Raw genomic sequence first — 15894 nt, 5'->3', positions numbered from 1 at the left:
AACAAACTTACAATCTTAACACCTTATAAAAATGATTGTGTGTGAAGGAGATGAAACCTAAACTCACTGCAGCTTGAAATATTATGTGCAGCCACAGGAAAAGGGGGGAGAAAAGAGTGATGGGGGAAGGGACTATTTTCCTGCAGAAAAATGGGTGGCATCAACATTATGAAGATATTAAATGACTAAAAGTAATTGGGTGCCTGAGATAAGGATGGATGCTTTGCCATCTGCACCATGTAACTAACATTCATCTAAATATCTCCAGCTGAGCTATCCCAAAGGGCAAAGAATTAAAACAGATTTATGCCATGGGAATAGCAGTTTGGGGGCAGAATCAGATGAGGCAGTGTCCTAAGGCTTGGGGAAGCCTCACAGCAGGTCTACTCCAAGGGGAAAAGCACCTTCTCTGGAGGACTCTGTAGAGGCAGCAGCACCATGGGCCAGCCCAGGTGCAGTAACAGTGCTGGGCCCCATCCTCCATGCACAGCTTTCTGATATTTAGCATCCCTTTTTGCACATAAATTGCAGCTCAGGCCACCTCTGCTGTCTGCATGGGGAGATTCAAGGCATGGGGAAAGGGGGAAGGTGTATTTGTGTGTAAGTAAGGGGAGAGCTGCCCAGTGTCCCCACCACTAAAGGGCAACTGGTGCACATCAGATTGACACAGGATAGGTGGAACAAGTTTCCTTGAGTCCTTTTCAGCTCCTCTTAGGTTGCACAGTTAAAGACAGAATTGGTTCTAAAAAGTCCTGACATGTGGAGGATGCAGAGAGTGTGATGCACAACCAGCAACTCAAAACCAGACTCTTCATTTTCTTAAATTTTTTAAAAGACTGTGCTGATTCTTGTGGCTATTTCATCTTGTCAAATGGTCTGGACTTAATTTTTTTTGTTAAGTTCCCTCCCTTGATAGCCTGGGATGACAACAAGCTGCTTTCAGACTAACTCTCCAATGCAACTGCACAAAAATGCACAGACAAGCCAGAGCCCAACCCTGGAGAACCCTCCCCTGTCATCAGCTACAGCCACAGCATCATCTTCACGGCAGCACTGCAATGTCGGTCTGGTCCACGCCACCTGAAGCATGCAAGCTGCCTTGCAATGGCAAAATGGCATTCTCAAATTGTGGGAGATGGGATATTCTCAATAAGGATACTGATTTCAGCATCAGTCTGCCAGGGGAGTTGTTATAAACAGCAGGGAATAAAAACATGGTTTTAAAAATTATGAGAAAAGACTTGACAGTGTCCTTCTTCAGAGGCAGTTTGAAAAATCCACACAATAACTGCACAGCCAGGCAAATCCATCTTTTGAATAAAGGCAGTGTAGTCAGCTATTTCAAAATAAAAGACAGATAGCAAGGACTGGCTGGCTCAGGAATTTAATAATAATGAGATATGAAGCCATTCACCCCTAGGTCACCAGTATAAATTCTGCCCAAGCTGGGAATAATTGGAAGCTATTACCCTCTGAGGCATGTTTGCTGCTGCCTAGCAAATGAGTTGGGGAGCCCAGTGGGACAGTAACGACAGGAGTGACACACAAACATGGTGCCACCAGCACAACTGGGCCAGCGGTTCCTCTCCCCTCCCTTCCCCATCAGCTCCTCGCAGATGCTGTGACCCCTTTGTCGTGGTTTTCCCCCAGCTGAGCCCACTCTGTGTGTGCGTGTGTGTGCATTCCAGGCTCTGAAAGACCCCACGCTGGCGGCCCGCAAGGATTTCCAGCGGGAGGCAGAGCTGCTCACCAACCTGCAGCACGAGCACATCGTCAAGTTCTACGGCGTCTGCGGGGACGGCGACCCGCTCATCATGGTCTTCGAGTACATGAAGCACGGGGACCTCAACAAATTCCTCAGGTGTGTGGGAATGAGGGCATGGGAGGTGCTGTGGGGCTGCCCCACAGCCTCGGGGAAACTTGTTCTAGCTCAGTGGTGCACCAATGGTGACATTATTCAGCAGGCTGAGAAGTGAGAGATTGTTGTTCCAAGGGCATCTTGGAGGAGGTGATGATACTCACCAGATTTGGTAGCCCTATCCCAACATTTTCCCTTAGGTAATCTCAGGAGATGTGGGAGTTTTCTTCTCCCACCTGAGCAAGTTTGAAGCTGCACGAAGCATGGCTGTGATCCTTCTCTGCCCTGTGGGGATGGAAGGACATGAGGCCACAGCTGTCAGCAGCTCCAAGTCCTGCACACCCAGCAAAGCCATGTCCCACTGAAGCAGGAAGGCCACTTGCCATCACTCCCTCAGCCACTGAGCTCCTGCTTCAACAGCACAAGAACCAAAATATTCCTTTGAGAAATTGGTTGGTGTCCTTGATCTCATTTGCATTCTTGGTGTTTACTGGTCACTGGTTCTCATTCCTGAATTCAGAAAAGGACTGAGAAATGTTGGAGGAGTCTCAGGCAGTACCTGTGGGGTGCATCCCTGTTCCCTGGTCTCTAACCTGTGGCACCAGGCTACTCATGAAGTCAGGCAAGGCCTGAAGAAGTGCTGTAATTACCTTCTCTGTCTCTAGAGAGATGCAAATTACCAGAGCCCCCAGTGCTCTCCATCATCATTCAACCATTTCATCAGCCTGAGGCAGATCACTCATGTGCTCTGTATCCACCAGCAGCAAGGGCCAGGGAGCAGCTGTGGGAGGATGTTTATGGTGCTCTTCTGCCATAAAACAAAAATTCCATTCTGAAGCCTGCATGCAAGTGGAGTGGTACTTACCTCTTGAAATAATTAGTAGTTTTATTTCCCAATATTTAGAAAATTGGACCCTTGATATTTTCCTGTTTTGACTGCTAAGTGTGAATATGATTGCAGGGAGAACAAGAATCTTGTGCATGGCAGGTCTAGCTGTGGGGTGGGGATAAACTCACTGAGTATTTTTCTACCAACACAGTTTCTGACCAGAAAGCGCCAATTTTTCCTTGAGGTTTTCACTTCTAAGCAATCCCCCACACCAGAAGAATATAAGGAAGGATCCTAGAGATTTCTTCTTTCCTCTGCCAAGTAGTGCCAACCTGTCTCCAGCTTCTTTGGGGCATTCATGGGGCAGTGAGTGAGCCGGGAACATTTCTGCATTGATTTTTATCCTCATTTTGGTATAGTTGTGGGTAGATTGAATTGGATTTTATAGCTCAGTCCCTGTCTCAAGCTCTGGATGGATCCAAGACATCTTTGTCAAGGTGGGACGAGTGAAGGCTGTTGGCTTTACAGAGCTTCTCAGACCCACATTCAAGGGGGAGCAGCCTTGCTTACCTGGGACTTTCTTTTGTCATATCTGGAAGCCTCAGCAACCTCCCAGCAGCAGCAGATTGAACTCTGCCACCAGCATGAAACCAGGAGCTGGGCTGAAAGGATGTTTTAGCCCAGGCTGGTGATGCAGTGTTAAAGACAGTGCCTCAGCCTTGTGACTGAAGGCAGGCAGTCTGAAAAAGAGGCCTAGATATGTTGCTCTTCAAGTGCTTCACAAAGAAAAACTCAAAATTGACCTATCCTTTTCCCTGGCAGAACCAGCAACCTTATTTCCTTAGAGGAGTCAGATATTACAGCTGAGGAACAGCCTCTCTCACTGCTCTAGTTAACTTCCCAAAAAGCACAGTGCAAAAGAGGCTCTCTCAGTGTCTCAGAAAGATGTTGTGTGCCACTGCCTGATGGAATTGCTTCACTCAGCAGTGTGTTCCTAAAGCTGAAATAATGCTGGAGCCATGGACCCCTCACTCCCATGTCCCAGCTCTTTCTTGGGACGTGTCTGAGAAACATTTATGCCTGATTAAATTCATCTCCAGTCTCATTGGAAAAGAAAGCTTGTTGTATTATCTTTGGCCTTTATGAAGGAAAAGAAACTTTTCCAGGTGTGTGGTCCCTGGGATTGCAGCTTCTCATCTTCCAGCTGTGTTTAGCTGCCAGCTTCTCCTTCCTGTGCAGCCTTGGAAAAAGCAGCTCTGTGCTCCTTTGCCTGCATGCTAGAATGTGGTAGGCAGTGAAAAAGTCCTTTGTGTCCCAAAGGAAGATGGCTTTGGGGACAAGGGAGCTTAGACCCTGAAAAGAGGCACTCAAAATGCTGAAGGAAATGTCATATGGAAAGAGAGTTTGGGCTTTGTCAGGTAAGGTGTTTGCTGGTGGGGAATGGGGGCTGCAAGGGGGTCAGGAAGGGTTGATGATGCAGAGCTGCTTGGAATCCCTCAGCAAGTAGCAGTTTTCATAATGGAATAATTCACCCAGGCCACAGCAGGAGACAGTGACTCCCAGACACTGAAGGCCAGGGACCCTGGGAGTCTGTAAGACACTCAGATGGACTTTTCCTAGTTTAACTGCAGAAATTGGAAAAACAGTAAAATGGAAGAGGCTCACTTTAGACCCAGTTTCCTAGAGAAAAGCACAATAAATAAATTCCCCTCAGTGTTGTTAGACCTTTGTGTGCTTCCCAGAGAACAGAGAGTTTTAGTGGCCTGAAACATTAACTGGTGTGGCAAGGGGAAGCACCAGGATCAGCAGGTACCAGCTGGGTCAGTGGTGGCCTGTGCTGGTGTGGCTTCTCGTGCCTCCCAGGGCCACCACGCTGGTGATGCCACAACAGACCCTGCTGTCTGCACCAGGGCAGGCTGCAATGGTGCTGTTCTGCCTCAGAAAATACTGATAGAAAAGGTCTTGGCATGGGGAAATACAGGCATGACCTTCCAGGGAGCATCCCTAGGAATGATGTGCACAGGAGTCTGCCTGCAGGTTGGGTGGGTGGCAAGGCTGGGTGCTCCTGGCACAACCCCCCACTGCCTTGGGGTCTGCAGTGACCACGTCTGCTCACTAAGGGTGTCCATCACTTCCTCCTTTTCCTTTGGTTTCTGGTTTTCCAGCTTTTGTTTCCTGTCAGCCACAGTTTTGAAGTAGGAGTAACAGCACGTTGCCATTGTAGACCCGCTCTGCAGTCTGCAATAAATTGTTGCCATTTGCTGTTAGCTCAAAGGCAACAGGCTTCATCAGAAAACCTGCAGAGTTCTGGTGTTTCCCTTCCTGTGAAGCAGCACCATATTCAGACTGTCATGGGACAGAAAAGGAATTTCAGAAGAGGAAGCCAGAATGGTTATTTTTTCCCCAAAGCCTCAACCTCCTGTATTTTCTAAGCCTCTCTCTGTCCCTTTCCACTGGAGCTGTGTGTCTGTCCTCACAGCAGAGCTGGGGGCTGGTCCCCATCCAGCAAGAACCATGCCTGTGTGGGATTCCTGTCTCCTGGTCACTTCTGAGACCCAACTCTGTGCTTTTTGCTTTTTCCTCCCTCTAGGGCACACGGCCCAGATGCTATGATCCTCGTGGATGGGCAGCCTCGACAAGCCAAAGGGGAGCTAGGGCTATCCCAGATGCTCCACATCGCTAGCCAGATCGCCTCTGGAATGGTGTACCTTGCCTCCCAGCACTTTGTCCACAGAGACCTGGCCACCAGGAACTGCTTGGTCGGAGCCAACCTGCTGGTGAAGATTGGAGACTTTGGGATGTCAAGAGATGTCTACAGCACTGATTACTACAGGGTAAGGCAGCTGCAGTGGCACGCTGACGCTCAGAGCAAAGGGAGATAGGAAATGTTACAGTAAATCAGTTTTTGGAGCACTTGGGCTCACTTGCTTGGTTATCATCTCATTGAAACGTGCACAGAAGTTGTGATCAGGCATCCCTAAACCACTGTACTTAATCCTGCTCAGTCCTGGCCATGCTTGCAGTTCAGACACCCATGCAGATGCCTACACACAGACTCTGTGATACCCCAGCACACAGTCACATGCTTTTGGATGGCTCTGAAATCATTCCATCCTTACTGCCTATTTTTATTCCTGGTTTTTTAAGACATTGACAAATTAAAGGTAATCCAGAGAAATGATAAATACTACAGGCTGTGACCTCTGGTGTTAGATTAAAGAAACTTAATACAGGGACCCAGAGAGAAGGCAACTGAAAGACTGACTGATAAGTGCATAAAATATGGGAGAGGAAATAATAGTCAATTTAGGTTTGACCTCAGAACATTTTTTTTTCCAGCAGGGTCATAATTTAAACAAAGGAATAATATGCCAGGGGTAGGTTACTGAAAGCCTGTCATTAAAGAAGTTCAGGAAGCAACTAGACAAAAACGCTTGGGTTTAGCATAGAGGCTAATCCTGAACTCATCTCTGGGGAGAGACTCAATCAGCCAGGAGTGCCTTTCCAGCCTTTTCTCCTGTGATTTGTGCTCACGCTGTTCCCTTGTCTTGCACATTCCCTCTGTACCTGTCTGCACTGTCCTGCCTGCCTGATGGCAGCATCCCTGGGGGAACAGCATTTTTTCCTTCCCAGCTGCAGGAGAAATGTGATGTGAGAACTGTTTGGAGTACACTGGAGTAGGTGTTTGTCTCTGGACCATCCACCAGCAGGGAAGGGCTTCTCAGGCTAGGGAGCCATGGTTTCTAGCCTCATGCTTGCACAGGGGCTGATTTATTTCTGCTTACAATATATGTGTTTGGCATGGAGGATGTTTTCTCCCAGCTACCCAGAAAGGGGTGGCTTGTTGTCTTGATCAAATTCAGGAATTTTTCATGGTGTGAGGGCTGCCAAGTGCAGTTACTGTGCTGGGGAGGAGGGAAAACAAAATGTGATCAGATTTGTGCTGAGATGTATCACCTCTCCCAGGCCAGAACACTGGATTGCCACTGGGTTTAATTACCAGTGAGAGAACCAGTCTTCACTGTGCAGCAGAAAAGCCCATGCTGGGAAAAGGTCTCAGCGCAGTTTCTGGGCAGTGATGAGGAAAGAGAGATGATGTGATCCCATAACTGCTGAAACTTCAGGAAGGAACAAGTAGGAAAGAGAAGAGCCCAGAGGAGGGTGACAAGCAGCACATGTGATTACTCAAGTTCTTGCCTGCCTTCTTCCCTTCAGCCCTGCTAATCCTGCCCCAACCACAGGCAGTGTCACACTGCTGGACACAATCCCAGCCGAGCTTGTGCTCCTGCAGCACCAAGAGCCCTCTGTGCAAGGGGAGAATTGCTGCTGTTGCCACAGCTGGGAGGGCTGAGATGATCTCCACAGGCCAGTTTATTGTTGTGGGATTTTTCGTCTTCTCTGTGGTGGTGTCCTGTAGCCCTCATCCTGTCTGTGCAAAGTGCTTTGCTGAGGACTGCTCCGTGCTGTCTCATGCAGTGTCCTAAGGCTCTTTATTGAACTTTTCTCTGCATACACAAATTGCCAAATGTTACTAAAGAGTTATCACCTACTTACCAGAGCAAGAACTGAGTTTCAGACCATCACAGACTTTTGTTCTTGGTTGATTTTTCTTTCTTTGTTGTCACTTACATTCAGTATGTTTAAAACTTTTGATCATGAAGTTAATTCTCTGTTATCTCTGTTAAAGTCCAAAGCAGGTTTCTGGCAAAATAAGGTTCTGATTGCCCATATTTACACTGGTGGCATGAGGGGCAGAGGGTTTACATCACCTTCCCAAGGCCAAAGCAGGAATTGATGACAGAGCTGGGAAGCCTCCCCAGGCCAGCAAAGAGCAGCATTCCAGGTGACCTTCATCCCTCCTCCAGGCACAGTCCAACCACACTCCTCCCAGAATATGAGCAAACAAGCTCAAGTGGGAGAACCAAACTGCTCCTTGCTCTCAGCTATGAAAGCTAGAGATTTGGCTGAAGAGCTGAACTTTCAGAGTCTTCAGTTCTGCCCCTGGTCACATCCATGATCTGCCTGGTGACGTTTCCAAGTCTGTTTCCCAGTGTTTGTGCATGGCAGCTTTCCCCTTTAGACAGCTGCCATTGCCAGCACTGGGACCCAGAGCAAAGTTCTGCTTCAGTTGGTTCTAGAAAATCCTGCCTGGTGTGTCCAAGCTGCAGCCCTGGGAGAAGCTGTAATTTGTCATCTTATGGAAACACAGAGAGAAATTCCCCCCCAAGCTGCCACAAAGTGACAGGACTGGAGATCTCTGCACTCTCTTCAGTCTGCTGGGACCCTCTGTTTGCTCCTGCCCAGGCCCTGCAAGCCTGGATAGCTGGGTATGTGGATGTATTACTGTGTTCCAGACTGAGGATTAGTTCCTAGCCATTTCCTTTCTTTCCCATTTTTTTAATCTTTTAAGACAAAGAAAGTACACCATCTGGCTCCTGCATTTGTGGGATGCAAAATTACTTTAACAAAGGTGAACTGATTAATTTTCTGTTACACATTTGGGTACAGAAAACAAATATTTACGTGACAAAAGCAGCAGAGAGGCTCGTTCCCCCTCTCTTCAAGCTCTCCATGCTCTGCCTGAAGACTGATGCATCCTTTTCCTCCTCCATCACAGAGGGATCCCATCAGCTGTTGCCTTTTAACCTCCTTTAGAGAAGACAGGATGGACAGAAAATGATTGTGGAGGTGGAAGTGGAGGGGGGAGGTGGAGCAGCATCTGAGTGGAAAGCGGAGGAAAGTGGAGGAAAGTGGAGGAACTGGGGAGAAGTAGCCCAGCTTCTGTGAGAAGAGGGAAGGAGGGGCTGCTGAAGGAGCATTTCTGTGCTGTGTTGTGTAACGTGCTGTGCAATCTTTGGAGTGGGTCTCTGTGGGAAGGCGGGATGGAATATATCCACACTGGAGAGGAAAGGTTTGGGCGGATTTCATTTTCCTTGTTGTTTTCTCTAAAAAACGGTGTGAGTAGGCGATTTTTTTTAGGTATGACTCAGGACTGTGACAGCAGGTGGTGGGACGGTGCAGGTCAGGGACATTGTGCCTCAGCCAAGCTGAGGGTGGCATGGAGACTGCAGCAAGTGAGGCACAGGGTGCCTGCCCACTGCTCTCCTGGAGGATGTCTTGGTGGCTCTGGGGGACTGTCAGAGCTGGGGGCATCACCAGGGCTGAGATCAGAATCCCCAGCTGCTCTTTCACCCTGCACGCTGGGGTTTGGTTGCTCCAAGAGCCCTTCTGTGGCTCTGGACCCACTCAAGCTAGAGTAATACCAAAATAATTTTCAATTTTTTCCCCCAAATATGTCATTCAGCTCCAAAACAAAATCACGTGGCAGCTGTCCAGGGACAGGGCAGTATTTCTTCATCTTCAGATGAGAACACAGTCTTAAATTGTAGTCAAGACTCCTTAATAACTCCCAAGGTGATGTCCTGAGATGGGTGGGACATCAGCAGTGAAGTCACATGCCAAAGAGAGGAAGGATTTATGTAGACATTAAACCACATGAAAACATTCCTCTGTCCATATTTCCTCTGTCCTACTCTTCTGACATCCTGCTCCAAATCCTAGGTTGGGCTTGACACTTCTTAGGGATTTAGCTCCATCCTTTCACAGAGATCAGTCCTGAGTGTTCTCCTCGTCATTTCATCATGCGGAGCACACCTGCTTGTTGAATAAAAGACACATGCAGGGCTTGAAAAGGGCTCTGGAATTTTTAAAAATTATTATTTTTATTTATTTCTAGCAATGCAGAGATAATCATAATGACAAAAATGCTCCCTGTTTCTGTGTCCTCACCACTCTGGAGCATTGCTTGGATTTGGGAGAAACAAGGTTTGCAGGAAGAAGCAATATCTTTTAATAGAACACACTGTATTGTTGGAAGGTGGAGAAAGAATGAACTCTCTGAGTTCTTCTTTTTTATTGTTATTTTCTGTTGTATCAATTGGCTTAATAAAAGATTAATATCTCTTCCCATGAATCTTGCCTTTCACACCCTTAGACCATCAGAACCAAAACATTTCTGGTATGACTTTGGCCTCAGGTCAGTGTTCCTTAAAAAGTCTGGGATCCCTCCTCCTCTGAAGCATGAAGGTTTATTGTGTAAACAATTTATTTCTTCTCTTTCTTTAAAACAGCCAGCAAAACTCCCATGTTCTTGATAATTTTCAGTACCCATTTAAGGTTGCTTTCTGATGACCATCTCCCATCTTGACCATCCCTTACTTTTCCTCTGCCATTCAAGATTGGCTTCTTTCTCATGGATACAGCCAGTTATTTTTCCAGTGGAGTTTCCATGTGTGCAAAGAGGTCACTGAGATTTAGCAGCTGCCTGGGTCGTGCTCCTTTGGAGGCTCATCCAGCATGGTGGATAACAGACAAGCCCTGCATTGAAACTGGATTTAGTCTGACCCACAGTCTTCTCCATAGAGGGCTCCAAAATAATCACACCATCACTGGTGTGATGCTCCCAGCAGCTCTGAACTCTCTGCAGAGGGTCAGCTGTAGTCTCCCAGCTGCCTTTTTGTGCAGACTTGACAGAGCCCCTTGGAGCTCCTGTGGATCCCTCAGCTGCACAACAGCCACGGTCAGCCCCCTGCTGCTTTCTTTGTAGTTTTTCTGTGCAGCTCTTGCAGTGTGTGTGCAGCAGGAGAGGTGGATCCCAGCAGAGGGGAACTGCTGCCCAGCCCTGTGAGCACCAGGATGGAGCCCTGTGATGAGTGTGCTGGGGCTCTGAGCCATCACCTGCTAGGGGAAATGCCAACAGGCACAGGGGAGGAAAACTGCCTCTGAATTTCTAGCTGGGATGTGGCACTGCCTCACTTTGGGAGGGAAAATAAGCCACCACTCTCAAGTTTTATGGTAGACCCAGTGTCTACCCAGTGTCTACCCAGACAGTGTCCCCAGGCTCAGCTCAGTGCTGATGGGTGGGGGGAGCAAGCTCAGTCCCTGGCCATTCCAGGTGTTGGGGGGGATCTCTTGCAGAAGGTACAATGTGTGTGTCACGTTCAGCTTCACAATCAGCACCATTCCCAGCACCTCAGTGCTGTGCAGATGTACCTGTGCACCAGCTGTTCCTCTTCTAGCCCTTCTCTGAGGAGGAAAATGTGACATACTGCTCTTTCATCAGACATCCTTTCTGCTCAGGTTTTGGGAAGGTTTCATATCTATAAATGTATGTTCTACTAGGAAGAGGACTTAGAAGTGAAAAGTGTTTTAATTTTCTCCTTCTTAGCTGGGATTATGGAAATATATCTTGCTTTGCCAGACCTACAAGATTAGGGGCAAAAAAGTCTCACAGTGACCTGGAGATGTGACTGATACAGGTGTGCCAGCCAAGCAGAGCCACAATCTTCCTGTGTGCAAGAGCCTGTGTTTGAAAGTATTACATGCCCTTCTCAACATCTGTTTATGCCATGTATCCCATCACCCCAACCCCTGATTTATTTCTTTCCTTGTTCTTATTGCCATCACTCCTCCTAGATGACATCTGTATGCCTCTTTAGGTGTGGTTGGCTCATGCCATGGTGCCTCACAACTGCCCTGACTGGGGTTTTGGTGGCAGAGAAACAAGATTCCTCCTAAGCTGCAGTAGGGTTGGCGAGGGGAGGTGAAGGAATGGCTCAATGTGGGTGTGTGGGTGAAGTGTCTCTGTGCCTGTCCTGGTGTGCTCCGCGTGCAGGAAAAGTCAGTGTGATATTGAACGTGCTGGTCTTTGATATCTCTGTGGCTCCTATAAAAACCTCTGCAAATTGAATTTGTGGCACAGCTCCTTATCTCCTGAAAGGAAGATGTAACAGCATCATCTTGTGTTTCAGCCAGACATTTTCCCTCAACACTTCCCCATTTCTACACTGAGGGAAAAACAAATGTTGAGTCTTTTTCTTTTTTTTCTCCTGTTTGAAAGCTTAAGAGCCCTTCACACAAAGCAGCTCAAGTGCAGAAGAATTAATTGGGGAAATTAGGTTGTGCTGTATTCCTGGCATTTCCTCAGAAACAGTAATTGCCCTAATTCTCCACCCTGTCAAGACCTGCACCCGCACCCTGTTTTCTCCCTCCCCTTTTCCTCACTGTCTACCTGTTGTTCTCCTGCTTGAGTTGCTGTTTTCATGCTGTTGCCATTTATTTCATTCCAGTAATGAGAGGGATGTGGCAGGTGAAGAGCTCTCACAATCTGGTGACATCTTCTTTGAAGCACAGGCACAAAAGAGCGGTTTGTTTTTGGGAGATAAAAACTCCCTGTTCTGGTACTTGACCTCCACGCTCACCTCTTTTCCTGCTTGGGATATGTTGCTGCTGTCATTGCAAGTCATTTGGCTCAGAATTTTTGTTTAATACAGTCTCAATATTCACCTAAATACTGACCTCCAGCTAAATACCTGTGTTCCCCCCAAACCCTCATATACCTACTGAGAGCTTATCAAACTTAGGATCTTTCAATCAAAGCTCAGCCCCATTTCCCAGGCATTTGAATTGAGGCTTTTGATTTCTCCCAAACATCAGGCTGAGATCCAGAGGGCTGGGAGTTCAAAGCCTTTCATTTTAGCTTCCTGATGGTGTTTAACCTTCCATTTGCAGAGGTCAAAGACATAGCCAAACAGGGAGGAATTTTTTATTGTTCAGTATTTCCCGACCTAAAACACCTGAGAATGTTCCTGACAAGTTTGGATTCAACAGAGACAATTCTTCCAGTCCATGTCCAGGACTTTGGCTGCTCTAAAAAGCTGTCCAGGCTGATCTCTGCTTTCCTGGGATCTGGGGAGAGTCCTGGGAGTAACCATGCTAGAGCCATCACTGTGGTAGTGACACCATCCCCAGAAGTTAGTGTCAGTTCAGTTCAGAAAGCTGGGGCTGTTTCTCAATGCAGCCCAACTACCCAAGCCTGTCACCTCTGCTGTAAAAACTTGAAATAGCAAATTTCCTGCAGGGAAGTTCAGGAACACTTTCCTTCAAAGCAATTCCCTTTGCATAAAACTTTACTATGGAGGGCAGGACTCTTTGCTATTTTCAGTGTTCCCTGGCTGCAGCCAGCAGATCTAGAGAGGCAAGAGAAGCTACTTGTGATCTCCATCCATCCTTGAGTAGTTTTTACCCTCCCCCTGACTGTGAAACTGTTTTTCTTTCCCCTGTTTTAATTTGTTTTGTCCAAGTGTGGTTCCCAACACCTGCTAGAGGTTGCCTGCATGCAGTGTGCTCGCTTCCTTCTCCTGTCCCCACTTGGAACATCCCATTAGCCTGAAAGCTGTGACAGACAGGGAAAAGAACTCAATGCCTCCTTTTAAGAAAGATAGACTCTCCCTTGGTGGAGATCCATCCACAGTGTGTTTCACTGTGGTGTCACCAGAAACAAGGAAGGATTTTGTACACAGTAGGTCAGATACGCACTGATGGTTCAGGGTTTTTTCAAGGTGGGTAAAAATTTAAACTGTATTTAAATTTAAACTGATTTAAACTGCAGCTAGAGCAGAAGAAGGTAGAGAACCTTATGCCAGCATATTATTCCAGCTTCCTGATTCCATCACAGGTGGACCAGAAAGAGTTTGGGTCATGAAGTGTTCATGCCTTGGGAGGAGCACTGCCCCTTACAGTCCAGCAAGACTGGAATGTGCAAATGTAAAACAATCCCCTCTCATCTTGTCTAGGTTGTTAAACTCATTTCCTCACTGCAGCCCAGCTGGCCACCGGCCTCCTCCTGCCTTCCCACCTGCAGAACCGTGATCTCAGCTCTCCTTTAGCAGGGGTGCAGCCAAGAGATCCTTTGTGTGGTGACACACTGATCGAGAAGGGTGGGGAGCACCCCCAAACCCTGGTGTGATCAGCCAAGAAACTGTAGGCAGAGAAGTTATAAGCCAGTTTAGTGAGACCATGAATAAATTATGCTTTGCTTCATGGCAAACTGAAGGCCTCCCTGAAAAAATTAAAATGCAAGTATCTTCATCAACGTCCCTAATTAAGATGCTTGTATGGAAGCAAACCACTGCTTTTCTTTTTTCCTGCATGGTCAGAGTTTCTCCAGGCTTTCCCCTCCTGATCCCCCCATTTTCATAGTCCTGCCTCTCCCAGCTCCAGCGAGCTCCTTCTTCCCCCAGCTGGATGGAGAAAAGCCCTATTGGCAAGCAGCTTTAATACCCAGGCTGTTTAGGGCTGGGCTGTTAAAAAGAGCGTGTTCAATGTACAATCAAGGGGCAACGATGCACAAAATTGCACACACACACGAAATGGGAATCTTTTCTCAGTGCGTGTTGAGCTTTGAACGCTTAAGTGATTCCACCTCTCTCTTCCCCATCCAATTATGTGGGCGACACATGATAAGATTGCTAAAGGCATTAGTGAGGGAAATCTTTATACTGCCTAATCAATAGTGTTCTGCTCAGCAGAAGGCATCTCCCCACTCTGGCCTCAGCCTTGCTCCTGTTTGCCTTCTGAAAACACCTGAAGTTCACCTCCTCTCTTTTTGAGCTGTGGAGACCAAGAGTTAAAGCAGCAGTGTATCTGTTGAGAATGGTTGTAGTTAAAGAGTTTCTTTCTGGCTTTAAAAAAACCCAACAGAACAAAACAAAAAACCAAACAAATATATAGAGAACCCTGCCAAACTCACATGTCAGGGTTTTTGGAAATGTTTGCTGTGTAGGCCAGAGGGACCTTCTGCCCCTTTCTGCTGTATGGTCCTTACAGGAACGGCCAAAAACCTTATAAGCAAAGGAGCTGGATGATAATTTTTCTGAGCATCACTGAGGCAAGGCGCCAGATTTTATGGGCCACTAGACAGATCCAATATAGCAAATCCTCTGTTCCACTGTGGATTCTGAGACCAAATTATCAATTAATGTGAAGCATTAAAAAATCCAAATCCCTTTTAGTTCCCTGCAGTCATTAGTGACAAGATACAATATCTATAGCTCAAATGTTTTTGCCAGCATCCCCTGGCAGCAAGGCAGAAACTTCACTCCTATTTTTTCCAACATATATAAAAAACCATATGAGATGAGTGGTTTTTACACTCAAATTCAGCTGCCTCTACGTATTTACTTAGATGGAGAAATAAATCAGGTTTGGGTTACTCTCCGGGTTAGTTATTTGTTATTGGAATAAATGCATGGTAATAGATCTGACAGAGGGAGATGTTTCCCTTTCAGCTCTGTGTTTGAGGTAGAATTTGCTTTGTTCTGCACTATATTATATTGATGTTTTTCCCCCACTGCTGGATGACTTCATTTGCTCTACTTCTTTCCAACATCCGTGCCTCTGCCACAGCTGGCTTTAAGATGCAGTTTTATGCACAGACTTCTCTTTTGTTTTCCCCCAACTGTAACGCAGAGGCAATTTAAACAACCATCATGAAACAATTTTCTAAGCCTTTCCTCCCCACAATTCCTACCTCAACTTTTTGGGAAGGGAGGTGAGTCAGTCATCCAATGGGCAATTCCCCAAGCAGAATGAGCTGTCACCTACATTCAGCAGCTCAGTTTCCACTGCTGATGCAGAGTGGGCAGGTGCCCAGGGCAAATACCAGCTGGACAGACCCTGAGGCCATATTTTGGGTATTCCCCAGGCAGTTCTCAGCCTGAGTTCCTTAGTAACACAGACAGAAGTGTACCCCCAAACCACTGTGTTCACCAACTGCCTTTCCATCTTGGGATTTTGTCCTAGTGGGAACACAAACATCCCACTGGAAAGTCAGCAGACTTTATGCCTCTTATTCACTCCTAATGTGCTCACTGAGATCCCTACCCCTTCTCCTCTTTCCTATTTCTCCAAATCTTTCCTACTTTGCTGCAGAGGAAAATGTAGTGTTGTATTTCCTGCCCCAGAATTTTATTTCCCCTGTCCCTTTCTAAACTTCAGTTTTCTGATGGCTGGCAGGTTTGTGGGTGATTTGAAGCTGTAGGATCAGCTATTTTCTTCCCCAGCCTGTGACAGTACTGATGGGACAAAGACTTTTGGGCCAGCGTAGGGTGATGTGTGAGGTGCTTTACTGGGAGATTTGGCCAACAGTACCCTTAACTCTGGCTGGCCTGAGCTTGTTCAGTGAAGATATCAGGCCTGGGCCTTATTCTGCTGGCAGAGGCAGATGAGTCCCTGCACCATGCTCAGGAGGGCTGGCAGTGGGCAAGAAGCAGGATGTTGAAGTACCAGATACAGAGCAAGTGCTCAGGCATCCTAAAATTTCTCTTGTCTGGAGAAGAATTTTAGGTTCCTCAAGGGATGACACTCT

The 15894-nt window shown here is 47.0% G+C and overlaps 1 protein-coding gene across 2 annotated transcripts in view; it reads left to right on the top strand.

Annotated features, from left to right (window-relative positions):
- Positions 1 to 15894, top strand: part of NTRK3 (neurotrophic receptor tyrosine kinase 3) — a 203699-nt gene that overhangs the window by 166669 nt on the left and 21136 nt on the right. For both annotated transcript variants that reach the window (XM_041469251.1, XM_041469252.1), the window contains exons 14-15: positions 1689 to 1861; positions 5278 to 5521. In XM_041469251.1, the coding sequence (XP_041325185.1) occupies positions 1689 to 1861; positions 5278 to 5521 (417 nt within the window). The remainder of the gene's footprint in view (positions 1 to 1688; positions 1862 to 5277; positions 5522 to 15894) is intronic.

This window comes from Pyrgilauda ruficollis, unplaced genomic scaffold (genome assembly GCF_017590135.1).
Source record: "Pyrgilauda ruficollis isolate IOZ18807 unplaced genomic scaffold, ASM1759013v1 scaffold23, whole genome shotgun sequence".
Classification (NCBI taxonomy): domain Eukaryota; kingdom Metazoa; phylum Chordata; class Aves; order Passeriformes; family Passeridae; genus Pyrgilauda; species Pyrgilauda ruficollis.
The sequence above is the reverse complement of the archived record's forward strand: the minus strand, read 5'-3'. Positions and strand labels throughout refer to the sequence as shown.